Source organism: Aquila chrysaetos, chromosome 3, assembly GCF_900496995.4.
Source record: "Aquila chrysaetos chrysaetos chromosome 3, bAquChr1.4, whole genome shotgun sequence".
NCBI lineage: Eukaryota > Metazoa > Chordata > Aves > Accipitriformes > Accipitridae > Aquila > Aquila chrysaetos.
In genome coordinates, this window is record NC_044006.1 from 32,446,359 (window position 1) to 32,463,821 (window position 17,463).

General features: G+C 38.5%; 1 protein-coding gene across 1 annotated transcript in view; it reads right to left on the reverse strand.

The window, feature by feature from the left end:
- Window positions 1-739: 739 nt before the first annotated feature.
- ANO10 (anoctamin 10) overlaps window positions 740-17,463 on the reverse strand; it is a 130,001-nt gene continuing 113,277 nt past the window's right edge. The window contains exon 13 of the mRNA XM_041122635.1: window positions 740-1,623. Within this exon, the coding sequence (XP_040978569.1) occupies window positions 1,588-1,623 (36 nt within the window). The 3' untranslated portion in view covers window positions 740-1,587. The remainder of the gene's footprint in view (window positions 1,624-17,463) is intronic.

Sequence of the window (17,463 nt, forward strand, 5' to 3'; positions counted from 1 at the left end):
AGTAAAACTTAAACAAACAGGAGCTACTTCAGATCAAAGTGGGCAAGAAACTGCAAAGCTGGGGAGCTTTCATGGAGAACGTGGTGGTCCCCTCCTCAAAAAAGCTTCGGTTTTGGGATCTCTACAGGGCCATAGGAAAGGAGACATGCTCCCCTGAGAGATCCCTGCTGGCTGCTCAGGGCAGAGCTTGTGCAGCCACAACCCTGCAACCGCCACCTCAGGAACAGGCTGTGAAACAGCAGCAGCCTGTGAGATAGATACCCCTGAAATAGCAGCAGTGTGGGGGACGCGCAGTGGGAGAAACAAGAACAGAGACAGCAGCTGTAGCACAGTTTTTTGCTCCTCTTCCCAAGGGAACAGAGTCGTTTCTTACTGGGTCACGCTTGCAGAGTTTGAGAAATGTTAATTTTAAATTCCAGGCAGAATACATTATTTTGCCTTAGTTCTATTACTCTGCTGTGGGGGCCCTGTGGCAGAAATCTGAAATGTGCAAAGTAGGCAAATACCTTAATTATTGTAACAACAGATTTTTCCAAACAGAATTCCAGCAAGTATCAGATATAGGTAAGTTACATCTACCAAAGATGAAGGTCACAGCAGGAGAAAATAAACTGTCTCAAGGTCACAGGAACAAACACTGTAGATTTTGGTCCTACTACTGTCAGAAAACAATGAAACGCTCCTGCCTTTTTGTGAAACGCAAGAAAAAAAATCAGATATTCACTACATACACGAGTACTGGTATATCGAGTATCAAGTTTAATTGATCTGTTACTATCAGTTCATTTAACCAGAAGATCCATTCATACAATACTGCAGTTTGAGATCCAAGGAAGTGATACCAAAATCTAATGTAAATTAAAAAATAAATACACTTCATAAATTACTGATCAGCAATCTGCCTCCTACTGAATGCTTTTTACCCAGCTTTTGAACAGATTTTAGCTGGGTCTTATTTAAATAACTAGCACACAGGAGTATATAATGCATACTTTATAATATTTAACTAGTTCTCAGATCATATAGGGAACAACCATGTATTTCATTACGCAATTCATAAAATACTTAAATTTATTTGCTATGTGCAAAGAGTAGCTAATAAGCAAGTCTTTGAAATAATACAGGACTGATTAGCTATTGTAATAAAGGAACAAAATGGGCAATAAGCCCAAAGGGGACCGTACACTGTGAATTAAATACCAGTCTACCTTCTATTTTTTTCTTTAACAAAGTTGCAGCTGAAAACTCTTGTTAGCTTCTGGATGCTTACTCGCAGGATCTGTTTTCAATCACTTGCAGCACAGTGAGTCTGGCAGATTTCAACCAGACCTAGCATAAGCTGGAGTGTTATTTGGTGTTAACTTCATGAACAGTTGCATATAAGAAAGCAAGAGAGCAGGAGAAAATATCTTTTTTTACAGTGTCAGGCAAAGAATATTTACCAAGTATCATATAAGCAGGTGCCACCTACTGAATAGATGGTAGAGTGCACACTCTGAGAGCTACACATCATCATAAACAAACGCTCAAGAAGTGCCCGCATTGCATCCACATGTGACTGCTTTAGTCATCTCCGTTCCTTCATGTTTACTCCTTCAGTGACTCAGCCGCAAGCTTCATTTGCTGTGAGAGAAGGGAAAAAAGAAAAGGTACACTAAGTGCAGTGCTAGCATGACGAATTAACACAAAACAGCAAAATCTGAAAGGAGGACACTTCTGAATCCAACCGAGTAATAAAACGACACAAAAAAAATTAACTCAAGCTTTGGTAGTTAAAAACAAAAACGCAAGTCTGTTATGCCTGACTTTTCCAAATGACACAGTTTTAACAGAGGTATTGCTTTTCCCACCAAAAGACTCAGTAAATGATGATGCAATTTGTATGTTAATTAATTCTTTTTGTGATGAGTAATGCCTTACGCTGAAATTACTGGGCCCAACAGATACAGAAAAAACCCCTTCTCCCTCAGACTCATGACCAGGGGGAACTGCTGTAAGAACGGCAAAATTAAAAGCTGGGGGAAATTACTGTTGTATTGGAACTGTCTTCTGCCACTCCTGGGCAATAACTGTGCTCATGACAGTGCACCGTCTAAGCTGGCGTCGGCATCACTGCTCCTGGAAATCCCCGATCCCTCTATCTCTGGTCATGCCTGTGTGCTCTTAGGCAGCACTGGCTGTTACCTAAAACAATGGCAGTAAGCACAGACAGGCACAGCTGATGGGCTTTGCTGGAAATCCGCTCTTCCATTTAGGAAGGCATCAATACCAGGCTGGAATTAAGAATCCTTATCTCTGAATCACAGATTTATTTATTAAAATACAGGATAGTTCTTTGAGATAACTTCAGATAAGCAAAATGCTCAGCACAGTGAAGGACTGCGATATCAGAATCTCAGCCACAAAGGGAATTTTAAAAAAATTATTAATTATTCCTTGTTATAGCAGATATTCATTCTGAAGACACGAATGCAATTTGCTTAGTCCGTGGGACAATCTACCTACTGGCCAAGTGGTATGCACATCTTTAAGGTACATTCTTTACAGATGTAGTATTTTAGTTCACTGTGAAGTCTTTGATACTGTAGAGGGTTTTTTTATTTTTAGAAAAATCATAAAGTCATTTAGCCTTTTAAGTTTTTAAGGGATCCTAAAAGGTCAATGAACTACTGACACAATGCCGCCCCGATTTCCCACTGCACAAATGTTAAGCTGTAACTGTTATTTGGAACTTCTGTATTGCCCTTTTTTTTTTTTGCTATTGAATTGAACGAAAACATCCTGTGATATAAGAAAGAGGTAGCAGACTGCTATGGTGATACGTGTTATTTCCAATCCTGTTGTTAACCATTTTTGTTTTCATTATCTTAGGATGCCACCAGAGAGATCTCAATGTGAAACCAGAATAACAATTCCAGGCGCTGAAAATATCTACTAAGAGAAACCAGAGCCACTTTTTTGAAGCTTCCTGTTAAAGAGGATGTTTCATAACACAGAATTAACAGTAAGAAGCAGTAAGTGCGGAGTTTAAACTGTGCCAAAGGCGTGTCTCACACATCACCTGGGGTTATCAGCTAAGGGTCTTTCAATGTCTGGAAGGCTGGAAGCCACCCTCATATACTAAGAAATAATCACAGAGACTTAAGTTCCCAAAGAAGATGACCAAGAGACAACAGTCCAAGGAAGGAGAATAGATGGAGACCAGCCCAAAGGACAGGGTGAGGAGCAAAGGCAAGGAGATGCACAGCACTGCTGGAATTCAGGAGGCCATAGGCTGGTGTCCAGCATGACTGCCACCTTCGAGGCAATTTGGCAGACAAGGAAAGAAAAGAGCTGAACATGAAAAACGTGAGTGATCACATGAAGAAATGATTTTATGCAGCTTCCAGCTCCTAAGCAGTTGTGTAGTTTCCATATCATCCATCCAGTGGGTGCTATGGACACATGCTTAAGTTCCTTAAATTTAAAGTTCTTTCTTTTATGCTTATGTTTGATTTTATACAAATGGCGTAGTACATACGGGCTAGTAGAAAGACAAATACCTAATAATGCTATAAAAAAAAAATTGGAAAAGAGGAAACTGCAAATACAATGGACACTTTCATTCAATTTCTACCCCGTAACATAAAGATGTCAGATTGCTTTAATGCAGCACATTCTAGCTTCCCTTTGCTGCTAGTCTGTGCCTGAACCCATTCCAAAACATTACTCCGCATGATAAACCCCACCTACAATAACTCTTCTTTACCATTTTTATCTGTATTGCCATGCCATCTATAAGGGAAGTAAAATTAGTTTGTGATACAAATATTTATATGGTTCTCCATAGCAACAGTGCAGAAAAAAAGCCATAGCTAAATGCTGGAATACAGATTCCTCTTCTGCATCCTGATTCACTTATTTAAATAAATGTCTGTATAAAACTACAGCATCTTAATTAAAGTGACTTCTACCCTTATTGTAAAAACATTAAAAAGATACAGAAGACAGCAACTTAGTTCACTTTAGGATTCATCAAATTCAAACCTTATTCTCTTATTTTAGAATGATTTCTTAAATTCTGAGCGTTGTTGTAATTATATGGGGATTGATGAGGAATGTAGAAAACTGGAAAGGTATTTTTACTCTCTGATTTCTGCAGGGCTTGCCAAAGTCTGGAAGAAAACCAAGCATATGACTACTAATGGTGACTAGATGGTAATCTGTCCAAAAATTCTGTACAAGCGGGACTACTGTCATTTATTTTTGAAGGCCCTCCTAATTTTAACCGAGCTAATCTTAGGCTAGTATTCTCTTATGCTGGCAATCTTATGCTAGTATATTTAAAATATATGACGAACAAACAAATTTCCGAGCTTCTTCAGTGGGCCAGCGAGTAGAAAAAACTCTTAAAATAGCTTCACATGCTGCCATGGCACACACAGTCTGGGCAAAACCAGTCCAAATGCAGTCACTTACGCATTTCGAGAAATGAATCATAAGCAATGTAAGAACCCCAAGAGCTGCATGTTTCATTTCTTCTTTATAATTTCTAATACCAAAACATATTTTGCAGTACCTGGCAGCACCAGGCTCCCCTAAGAGCTATCACTTTGGCAAGCAACATGTGGTGGCATCATTAGACAGTGAAATTCTTTGCCAAGTTCAGGCTGAAGAATTTTTAAATTTTCTTTTCTTTTACTGTGAAAGGAAATGTTCCTTTTTACTGAGAAAATATTTCTCTAGGACAACCTATGGGAAAGGGAGTGTATTTTTTTTCTGATACTGACAAAAGGAACTGACAAGGTACATTTTAAGATCACCTTTCCCCTGATGGCCCCAACAGGCTCATTGGCAAACCTGTGGGACTGAGTTAACTACTCTTCCATCAAAAAGACATTTCTTTGTAAGTTTTAAGTAGTATTTTAAAAATACAGAAAAAGAGGTATTAAAAACTTCTCAATGTACTTTTCAAACCTACTAGATACCTAATGACAAATAAAAGCAATGCTCAGTTGAGGGTAGTAAAAGCCTCTATAAACTAACCAGAGGCATAGTTGAGAAATGAGTTGGCTCAAGAAACAATTCTTCATTTATTATCAGCTGAGAGTTACTAGTGAAAGGTTTATGCCTCTGTTTTGCAAAATAGGTGGCCGGTGCATGACAATTGATCATACAGTCCTGCTCCCTAACAAGCTAGGCCTGGCTCTGCACAGCACTTGGGATCATGTCTCTCTCTGGCTGCGTGGCTGTACCAACTCAATGGTCTGTTTTATACAGCACACTTAGCAACAGTAGCCTATGCATGCGATACATAAGTGAAGCATACGTTTAAACTAATATTAGTTTATAATAGTGGGGCTATAGTGTAGTTTATTCTAAAACTCTACTGTTAGGAAGTGCCCTAAATATTTATCTGCTGTAATTCAATAGATTTGCTATTTCCATTTTATTAAGTTTAAATTTCTTTGTAAAGCACACATAATATAATTAGACAGTACTTTCAGCAGAAATAGCAAAAATTCTTCAATGTGGTTTACAAATAGGCTTTACCAGTTAATTAGATTTCACTACATTTCAACATTAAATTTCCTAAAAGCACTTCAGTAAAACATGACAGATACTTTCACAACACAAATACAGTTGCATAGCAAGCCTGGAAATCAGGCTACTTCCTTTGGTGTTCACAACCAGAACACAAATTTTAGTACACAGGGTATGGACTGTAGTTATCAACAACTGGTAACTCTCCAGTTAGAGGGTCTACAGAAGTCTGATCTCGTGATGTAGTGCTACGAACAATGCTACTTAATATATGCAAGTAAAAGAAATAGCTAAAAACACTAAGTAACAGAAACACACAGTAACACCACAGACCTCGACTAGAGCAAAACCAGTTGAGTTGCCAAGGGATTTATCACTAGCAGCGCTAAGGCTGTGGCTTGAACAAAGCCCCACTGGAAATCCAGGTCCCTTCTGCATGGCAAGAGGAGAACCGTGACCCACCTTCATTTTCAAACCCTCTGCCCAGAGCTCACAGACGACGAGATGCTTTGCACCTTGCTCTGTGCAGTAGGGCTTCTTTGAGCAAGGACACTGTATGCCCCAGCATGGAGTTTCATTCTGCCCCTCCGGCTGAGAAGCACGCACTGCCTTTCACAACCCCTATCTTGCAAATCCATCTGTGACCTTCTTTCTGTATGGGAGGATGACAGAGATAACCCGGCATTTTTGCTGCTACCAGTGCTCATTTCACACACGCTCATAATCTAATCCAACACCCTCAACTTTCCTATATGGTTTCTATGGGACAGCCAACAATTTATCAGGTGGCTAACAGTCTTTGCATTCCTCACTTCTGGCTGTCTGTTTAATGTTGATTTCTTGTACTTGCTGAGCTCTGCATCAAATGCTTAGAACGCGGTTATTTTCCGGTTATGCTTGGTCTTGGTAAGCCAGCATCTAACTACTTTTAATTTTACTACTGTGTGTGTTAACACCGACTGACAATTCAACCACAACCTGAGGAAAACAATTTTAAAAAATAACATTTAAAAGTGAAAATCAATGAAACCAGGAGTTAATGACTCACTGGTTTGGTGCTTTTCCATATGCATACTCAATGAACACATATGTTTGCATATACGAAGAACAGACATGTAAATAGCCATACAGTGAAAGACAAGAAGACATGAAGGCAGATGTTTCTAATCAGCAACTCCATCTTCTGCTTTTCCTGTATTCACCACGCAGAATGGCTCATTAGCAGTTTACTGCTTAAAGAAACCGTAGTGTTACATGGTATCTTTCCACTTTCTCAAATTAATCATAATATGAAAACATGATGGATATATATTAAAATTATTCTTTCCTAATGGTGTATAGTCACAACAAAAGTAGTTTCTTGGGCCTTGAGCTGTTTGCTGACAACTCTGAGAACTGTATCAGCTTACTCTGTAAGTACCAGCCAGTTACAAAAGAGGCAAATTAACATCCACTTCAAAACTCAGTAAGCCTCTTCCACATCCAATATTTTATTCTGTATAAAAGTGTAAAAACTTATTTAATGGCAAACTTTTCTTGCTGATTATAACGGTGCAAAGTTGTGTAACTTTGTATCTAGAACCACAAACCCTCCTTCAAAGTTTTTGCACTATGGTGTTGAACACTCTCTGCAGGGAATGGAACTTAAGGACTTTGGGTCTGGGGTAACTTTTAAGCCTCGTTTCTAATTCTGACCAGTTTTTCAGCAACCTCTTAGTTGCCATAGCTGAAGATAATAACTGATGCTTGTTTACAGTACCAATAAACAGCTTCTATACTAGTATACTCCTGTTTATAAATCCCAGGACTTCTGTGTTATACCACACAGCCACAGTATAACACTGAATGCTTACTTTCAGTAACTCATCCAGTACAACCCCTAAGTCTTCTGGAAGGGTATTGATTTCCAGAATACATTCCCCCCCCCCTACTTAAGTAATATGATAAAAGACTTGTAGGAATAATTTCACAACTTCCTTACTTACCAGAGCCAAGACCAATGGCACTATGATGCTGCAAACCAGTGAAAACAACTCTCTCTAAAGAAAAGCCATATATGAGCATTAAACAGCAAATATACAGGTTTTTTATGAGAAGAATTTTAAACGGAAGATAGATAACAAAGAAACAAATGCTGGATTGTGTAGCTCTTATGAGAAGGACTCTGTAAGCAATTACAATAATTTAACATTTTGAGGACTGAAATGTTACCAAGCACTGCACCTATTATTCTCCTTACCTCTAGGCTGCACCTAGAATGTTGTGTCTAGTTTGGGGCCCTCCAATGTAAGAATACTGATCACCTTCACCAAGTCTAGCCATGGGACACAGGATGGGCAGGGAGTTGATCCACATGCCCTGTGAGAAAAGGCTGAGACACCTGCCAATATCTGCAAGGAGGTTAGCAAGAAGATGGAGCCAGGCTCTTCGCTGAGGTGCACAACAGGAAAACAAGAAACAAAGTGGTTATAAAGAAATAAGAAAAAAAAAAAAAAAAAAAAGAAAAGAAAAGAACATTTCACTGCAAGGATAACTAAGCACTGCAGCAGAGACCCAGGGAGGTTTTGCAGTCTCTGTCCTCAGAGGTTTTCAAGACCCAACTGGAAAAAGCCCCCAGCAACCTGGTCTGAATTTGGTGTTGATGAGCACGGGGTTGGACTAGAGACCTTCTGAGGACCCTTCTAGGCTGAGGGATTTTTATAGTTGTTCCTACAGGAATTGTGACGGAGAAGTTTGCCTGGACTCTACAGATCTAGAGTAGGAATCTGCTAGAACAAATAGCAGGTGACAGCAAACAAGTAATTCTCTTCTTTCCTTTCTTGTATGCCTAATTCATGACAGAATACCAAGTACAAAAGCTAGTGTTAATGAAACAGTAAGTTTGCAAAATTACTAAGTGCAGAGTCAGGAAAACTTGCAGAATCACATAATACGTGCCTTGGAGTATTGGGCCTGATTAATAGCGCTGTGAGCCATAGCAGACAAAGCAACACCATTTGTAGTAGATTTTTTTCCAAGATTTTTTCTGATCTACTTTATATTGTCTCTGATTTAAATTGCAAAGTATTAATTAATACTCATTACAATATTCTTATGGTATTAGTCACCCTTTGCTGAACCTTATTTTAGTTCAGTAGATAGAACAAAAATGTAGAAATAATAGAAGCCACATTAGATACTATCATAGTATTTTCTTCAGAAGTATAGCTTATATATTCTGACCCTCAGAACATTTAAATTATTTTTATCTTGGTTTAGTTCATACTTTTTAAAATTCACTTCTTTCACTGTAACTGACCATGGAGTTGCAAAGTGAAACATACATACATAACGTTAAATAATATGTCTGAATACCTAATGAAGAGCATGCGCTCTAACCACACTCACAGGATGCCAGACCAGCCTAGCAGATGCTCTCCCCTTCAGCTTATGCAATTAGCTCTCATCCAATAAGCAGCCAGTCAATAGATTTTGGAGTCAGAAACTATTGACCAGCTATGAAAGCAATGAAGCAAAAATACCCAAAGTGACATGACCTTGATCACGTCTCGGAGCCGGGGGGCGGACTGCACAGTCCTTCCAGATCTATGCCTGTCAGTCATGTATTTCTTTAATTTTGTGACCTGGGTCAAACAGACTTCACTACAGTTTAAGGGTGCAGTTTGTCCCTAAGTTAACAGCACGTCAACGATGTTTCAATGATTTCAGGGTAAGCTATGATAAAATTCATTTTTTCAGGAGCTTTGGATAATGTTAATTACCCATTTTCAGTTACTAGTTACAATCAAGAGAAAATGGGTAAAACAAACCATTCCTCCTCTCTGAAGTTTAAGAAGCTTATACAGTAAGTAGGATGCTCCTGAGCAGGCACCTACCCTTTGGGAGAGAAATACTCAGCACTTTGAGAGTTTAACTAAGTGTCTGGACACAAAGCCCTAATATATGGATATAGATATGCCTGACTGAAGCGTAACTGCAGACATAGCTGAGTTAGCCTTATACCAACTGTAATAGCAGTAACAGCCTGGCTAAGAACCAGGTTGCTCAGTATATGCTAATTTACTCCTTAAGCTCACATGCTTTGCACTCAACCTGCCTCATGACACAGGAGGCACAGCTGAGAAATAGCAAAACCAGCGAAACAGCGTCTGAAAAAATGCCAGCGCCAGTGGTGAAGGACTCAAAGGCGGTTGGTGGCACTGCAGTGAGATGGCCGACAGTCCTTCCCCCCTCACACTTCTGCTTGAATGATAACGTGCTCAGGTGATGTCAAAATACACAGCTTCTGAGAGAATATATGTTTCAGTCTAACACTTTAAAGACAAGCAAAGCTATGTGAGTTCTGTGCTTCCATTTTTTTCCAATTTAAGACTCAAAGGGACCTGGTGGGTTATAGACACAAGCCTCCCCCGAGTGCATAAACCCACGCAGTAGTAGAGGTTTAGCCCTGAGGACACCACACAACATCTATTCCAGTATTACACATGCCAAAACCCACAGAGTTTTTGCCAACATCCTTTAACAAATTCTATTGTACAAAAGGCAAAAGACTAGTTTAAACTATTTAATGCCACAAAAAGAACAGAAGAAAAATCAAAGAGCACGAACACGTCTCCTTGTAATCCGTGCAACAGCAGGGAATAGACTGTGTGAAAAGCAGAGATGGTGTCTCAAAATGAATGATGCCCAACCCTCAGAAGACAAAAGAAATACTCCGTAATGCCATTACTTTCTGGACACAGATTTGGCCATCACTGGAATCCAGGCACCCAAAGCCCAACACCTAAGCACCCAAAGCGCTAGTGCCCGGTCCATCCCCTGCTCTGCCAGCGGACACAAAGGCATGCCCAGCCCCAGCCCAAGCCCAGCTGGCCCGAGTTACAACCTGGGCTCACATTTCTTTCCAGATTTGTTAATTTGTGGATCTGTACAGAGCCCTGCTTGGTTTCCAAAAAACAAGTAATAACAAAAAAAGGTTGTTGCTCTACGCAGGGAATTATTTAGGTAATCTAGACTGGACTCCAGATATGAAACTAAGAACCCAACTTCAGGCACTATTTTTGGAAATTTCTATCTGTGACATAAATCTGATATAAAAAGCAGATAAACACAGGGAGTGCATAGCTGTGCTCTGTCCTGCTACCACACACCAGCCACAATGCTACAAGTACAAAATTTCCACATTTCTTGCAGCGGGCAAAGAAACTTCAGCCTGACAAATACGTGAGATGACACCAGAGAAATCAAACAACTGAACAGCATAAGTAGAAAATATTAAAAAATACTTGAAGTATAAGCCACGTGTTTAGAAATTAGACTTCCACACTAAGTGCTGGGCAGACACACAGCAAAAGCAACCACTCTTTTGAAGGAGTTTTTCCTAGCAAGGAATTTGCCTCTCCATTTATCTGCCATATCAGCATGGAAAGTGAGTTTAATTCTAAAGTTACTGTTACCACAGTATTCAAAAAATAACACTTCACTGCAGTAAAGTAGGAAAAACTACTCAATGTTTAAATTATTGGTGAAGAAGAGCTAGTCTGAATTCTACTCAAGAGTTTAATAGGCAAGGAATCCAAAACCAGCAACAGAAGGGACCTGCCAGGTCATCTTACTAGGTTTCCTCCCCTGGAGAGGCTCTCCTGCCTCAAGTACTTGTCATTACAACATAATTTCCAGTATTATTTTCACTTTTGTCTTTCTCTTCAAAGACAAGCTTTCTTCTACTTCCTGTGGGGGCTCTGCTATTGCCTATTCACAGCCCAGTGAAAAATAATCAACACAGAGCTGGTAACCAATTGCTAGTTACAGTAATTTTATAAATATTCTGAAGAAATCAGTTCTACCAATTTTAAAGTGTATCAAAGGTTCTTTTGCAAATACTTTCAGAATGGCAACAGCACCACTGACAGAATTCCTTCTTCCACCAAAGACACCTGTGACAAGGCAAATAAATTGCCCTTCTGACAAGTGCCCTGCTCCTTGGGAAGACTATGCACACATGAAAAAGGGGCAACTTGTTTTCCCTTAGTTAAACACTGGGCTAAGCATAAGTATTGATCAGTTACAGGTATTGATTTGCTTTTAAAAATATATTTAAGTTGATACCTATCTGATCAGATAAAGTCATATACCTGTTCAGATAAAGTGAATTACTCAAATCAGTTATGGTAGATTTATGGTTTGATCTGGCTCAGAAAGTTCTTGAACTAAGCACAGGCAGAGGATGGGAAAATATTATGGGGAAATATATGTTAGCTCTGCTCTTCGCTCTATCCTAGGCACCTGTTTATTGCCACTTTGGGACCCGGGCTAGAGAAACCCTTGATTTCACAACCTTTATGCAGATATACACACATACACAAAGGACACGTATAGCTTATTAAACTTGCCATTTTCATTTAAGATGCACAACTGGATACGAAGCATTACTCTTAGAGAACTACAAAGGATTGTCTAATAAGCATGTAGGAGAGTCAGAATAAACTTTGAATTAGCTAATTAGCTTGCACAGGTATTTTGAAAATGAGTAAAAAGTTGGTTTGGTACTTTATAACTCTGCATTTCTTCAAAATGAGTAAAGTTGTAACAGTCGACAGTCCTAAATTATAGGTATAACAATATTTATAAATTACTCTGCTATGCCTGTAGTAATTTTAAACAACCTAGCAAAGGGTAAAGGTCTGGTTTCCTTGAAGGCAATGGCGAAGTTCTGGTTTACTTCAGTGAAGCCAGACTTTCCCTTTATGTGCTTCCTAGGTTACGAGTGAACAAAATGCTTTTCCTTTTTCCCAGCAAATTAGTGGGAAGAAAACCTCTTTGCCACAGGTTGTTTACCGCATTTGTTCAGAAATGAAGACGTAGTGCTCGACCGGTAAAGCTCCTGTCTGCTTTTTTACCAGAACAACAAAGTATTCCTGTGCGTTACATCAATGCGCTGCTGTACTCATCAGTACTGCTGTGCCCTAGGTGCTCTTCCTCCACAGCCCGCTTTTCAGAGCTATCTGTATTGCTGTCAGAGACCCTAACAAATTTTTGTGGTTTTCTGCTTCTAATACTATCAGCAAGTTCTTTGCATAGCTTTATGAAATTATTTTGTAATAAAGAGCAAGCTATGAAAAATTAAAGCTGTATAATACCTACTATTTTCACGCTGAAGAGATATGAATTTTTAAGCAGCTTTGTAACATGAAGACAAACAACAATCTGTAGTTATACTGAATATTAGTGTGTGCTCTCTTTCTGAAATCTGCTTTAGTCTGCCCTACACTATGTAACCGAGCAGTTACAGAAAAAGATTTTAGGATGAGGTTTAGATTGGAAAAAATGTAGAAATTATTTCTGACTACTTGATTTTATTATTTTCAAGCCTTGCCAACCCTGTAATCCCAGTTTTTCTCCGTTAACTTAATTTTTGTGCAAAACAATACATAAAGGCATAAGCAGATTACTTGTATTAAATACATATAAATTTGTAAGAATTTATTTTAATAACATTGTAAATTTTTAGGTTTAGAACTTCATATGAAAACTGTTACCTTCTAAACAAAACTTGAATAATTGCAAAAAAGGGTAAGCACACTGAAATTATTCTTTTACTTTTTCAACACGAGCCTTGTGTCTCTGCGGCCTTTCCATGCACAGAGTAAGTCAATTTTCATACGCCTTGGTAACACTCCTCCTTATTTTTTCCGCTTTTTCATTTCTGTCAAGTACTTTTGCTTTCTTTATTAAAGCATTTTACTCCCTTATTTATTCCTTGCTGATTCCCTGTCCTGTGTTCTACTGTCCTAGTTCAACCCTCTCCCTTAGGCTTTTACTTCCAATTTCTTCAAACCGAGAAATCGCTCCCTTCTGCATCTAAATTCACTGGTCAGTAAGGGTCAAACTTGCTGGCAGAAAAACTGCCAAAAGGACTGGCCCTGGAGGCTGGCAGCTCCCCGGTGGGAAGAGAGCTGCACTCCTCCTCCCACTCCCATCACCCCGCTCCACTTTTCAGGAGCAGTGGGAAAGAAAGGAAGAACAAAGTACCACTAGCACAGTCCCACTTTGCAGCTTTTCTCTGCTCTGAGGGGCTGGATAAAGCCTGGCAACAAACCGAATCCTAGAAATAAATGTGTTGAACAGATGTATACTGCTTCAGTCCAGCCACTGTTCTAGACTGACCTTCTTCTTTTGCTTCAATGGAAATTAGAGCTAATGGTGCCAGCTTCAGCATGCACTGAGGGATTAACTATTGTGATTCATGTTAAATTGCCACACTAATTTAATTCTATCAGACCTCAAGGCTTTGCTTTGAAATGTTTCTTATACATTGCAAAGTGCTTTTACTGGGTACCCTGGGTTACCAGTACCACCACATTCCTATTTCTCAATTTTAATCTATCACAACAATAAATATATTATCTAGCATGCAACCACTAATAGCTAAAATAATTTCTCTTCAACACATTAGCTGTAGCACACTAAAACTGCCCTATAGCTATAGAAACACTGTACAACATTACCATTTGTCAAAAAAATATATGTTGCCTTATAAACTTTATAGTAAGACCTTTATAAAATAGGTTGTTACATTTATCAAACAAACCAGATTTTAAAAAACATGCCAGTAAGTGCTGTCAAAGGACTCCAAATAAATGTTTAAGACATCATATGATTTTGCATCAGTAAAGTGAGTTAATATTACCCAGTGAGTCACCTAGTTAATTCACTGTAAATTTATGTGATGGTATAAGATGGAAGGTGAACACACATTTCCACAGATCCTTCAGGGCAAATCAAATACGCAAGCTGGGACAGGACAAATAATTACAAAATATTAACAAGCTGCAGAAATCCATTTTCTGCACTTTGAGCTTGGTAATATGTCTGTGCTCACAGGCTCATGTTTCCTTTCTGGAACTGGAAACAATCAGAAAGCAAAGAGTGAAAATTCCATATACCACTATAGGACCAACAGAACTGCAAAACCCCTGGCAGTCAGTTACATTCTTTCCTAAAATAATTTACAACTGTAGCAAAAGATTTCTTTGATAATCTAAAGCAAATGCCTCTCACATACAGACTGCACCATTTTCCATATTAATAGGAAATAACGGTAATTATTAATGGTGTAAGGAAATACATCAAAGGAAAAGAATATGCCCAGTAAAAAGAAATGGAATTACAGGCTGTGGTTTACAATAAGCCAGTGTGAGAGTGCATCTACAAAAGGAACTTAACAGCATACACACACACAGATTCTCATTCTCTCTCTCTCTCCCCCCCTGTATACTGCATCTATACATACATAAAAAATATAAAGAAAATGCATACACACACACACACACACACACACACAGAAGAACAAATAAAGAAGATTTTAACAATGCTAGTTTCAAGGAATGAGCAGTGTCAGTGTAATGCTTGTATTTAAAGGGGCATTGTCAACAATGTTAATGGGAGGCTGTTAGGTTTTGGTTTCCATGTGTTGGTTTTTTTGGGTTTTGTTACCTTGAGAATTCTCCTCCTGACACCTTCCTCATTTGTAACCTGTGAAATCTGGAAATTGGCCAATATTGCTACCATAATGTTATGGGGAATTCACACTTCAGATCAGCAAAGGAGTTTTTCAGCAGACAGTATATCCTAATTAGCATTTAACATTAATTTAAAATATATACTATATATGTTACTCTATGTTACTAAGTATTAATCTCATATAAATAACTTTCAAATAATTATATATGAATTTTGCAATCTTATTAACTTTTGATCAAAGAAATATATCCCATTGAAACTGCCATCTGCCGAATTTGCTTCTTGACTTTGATCTCTGTGACATGGGAATAATCACAAATAATATTGTGAAAAATATATAAATAACACCTTAACAAAATTTTCTCTCTTATGAAATCTGCAGGGATTCGACTAAAAAGAAGAAAAGAAGTCTTTGTCCTGTGTTAGTGAATGAGTGGATCTCTTTTCTTGATTTCTGCTGATCAGTGAAAAAATAGAAAAGAAAATACAACTAAGAATTACTAAGATCCACATAAATGCTCTTGTATTAGATGCTTATGCAATAAACTGGAACCTCCACAGTCGCATTAGAAATCTTGTTTTTGAAGCAGATACGAAAATTCTTCCAACTCCTGAGATAAGCTTAATACTATTTGATACAGAAAGTAAGCAAGTGCTGCTATTAATAGTTATTCCAAAGTTTTAACTGTGTTCACTACACTTTGTATACTTCTCATGAAAACAACAGGACTGATCACTCCCAGAGAAGCTGTTAACTGGATGAACTAATTAATGGTTTGGTCTGATAATTTCAACATCAACAAGTGAAAAACAAGTAAGGGAAACTCTGGGTGTGTCCCACCTGCAGAATAAAGGTGTCTTCTTACCACATGTAAGCCTCATTTAGTCACTTAAGAGTTTCTCAACTTGGCAGACGAGCTAAATTCTGGGTTTGCTCAACAGTACTTCCACCAACCCAAACCCATTTGTCTTTCATTTCATTAAGACTTTACCTCAGCACTAGTTACCAAATGTTAGCTACACTGTGGTAAGAACAGACCTTTCCATCTCCCCAAAGATGACCAAGCCTTTTTCAAGAGACAGACTGATTAATTTGATAGCATCTCTCAAATCAGAAACAGGAAGGACCAAGAGTCACAAGAAACTTCTCTATTCAGCAAATTTACTACTTCTTTATATACGTATAGAAGTACTCCTACCTTTTGAAAAAATTCATCAGCTTAAGAAAATGCTGGTAAGAAACCCTATTCCTTCAGGGAAACAGGCTTCCTTATTTTTCAATTTATTTCAAACTATTCAAGCAAAGAGGGCACCAACACAGAGCTTCTCTTCAACAAATATCCAGCAATCCTTGTTTTGTTTCAGGCAGCCCTGCTCTTCCAATAGCAAGTGAAATTATCCTTAAACATCTAGGGCTGTGTTGCTGCCCAAGCTTTTTCAAGTCTTTTTCCTTCCTAGGTAACCAAAAGCAGTTCACAGGCAGACTTGCACCAAGCTTTTGGAACCTGGAAAGCCAAGCAGACGGTGACCTGTATATGTAGCACAGACATCCAAAATACCTCTGGGGCAGGAACTTAACACTTGTGCATTTTTATAGAGCTAAGGCAACAAAAGTCCTAATGTGCGTAAGCCCTCTAAGTGCTACAACTATATAAACACTGCAATATAAATAGTTACCTACCACACACAGTTCTTTTGTCTCGGTATCTGACCTGAATCTTAAAAACGTGTGCTCGGTGAGCCATTCTGGCAGATGTACCATCTCCTACATGAAAATTACCAAAATAGTTATGAAGACGTTTAAAATCCTGCAACTTTTTCCTATTTCTTTCCTATCAAAAGCTATGGAGTCAATATGCACACACACGTCTGCTAAACCTTCAAAATATTTTCTTTGCATTGAATTTTAAACTCCTCCTAACACATCTTTGAAGAAACTATGATTGGTCACATCCCTGAAAGTTTGATCAATCAATCTGGACATCATTAGAGTAATACCACTCAAAATACCACCGCATTTTTTGCCTAGCTTTTTTAGAAATGGTTTTAGTATTATCTCCATTTACCTGGGTATCAAGTGTAATCAGACTCTCTCCTTATGTAAAATAATCTCCAAAGAAAGCACTTGCTCTAGTATCAAAACCTGGTTTTCATCTTTGAAAGGAAAAATCCTTGCTTTTTGATCTTGAATGCCTTTGGTGCTTTTCCCTGGGATTTTGGGGTGGGGTTTTTTCCTCCTTTTTTTCCCTAGATAGAGATAATTACTCTCTGCACCTCTCCATCCTTTCTGTGCAGCTGCCCCGCTGATTCATTCTGGAGTTTTATCTGGGAGAAGTTCCTTTCTAGTTTGTAATCTTCTACCAGAATAAGCCAATACTCTACCAAACTTTCAGTGTCTGACAAGGTAAGAATTTCTGT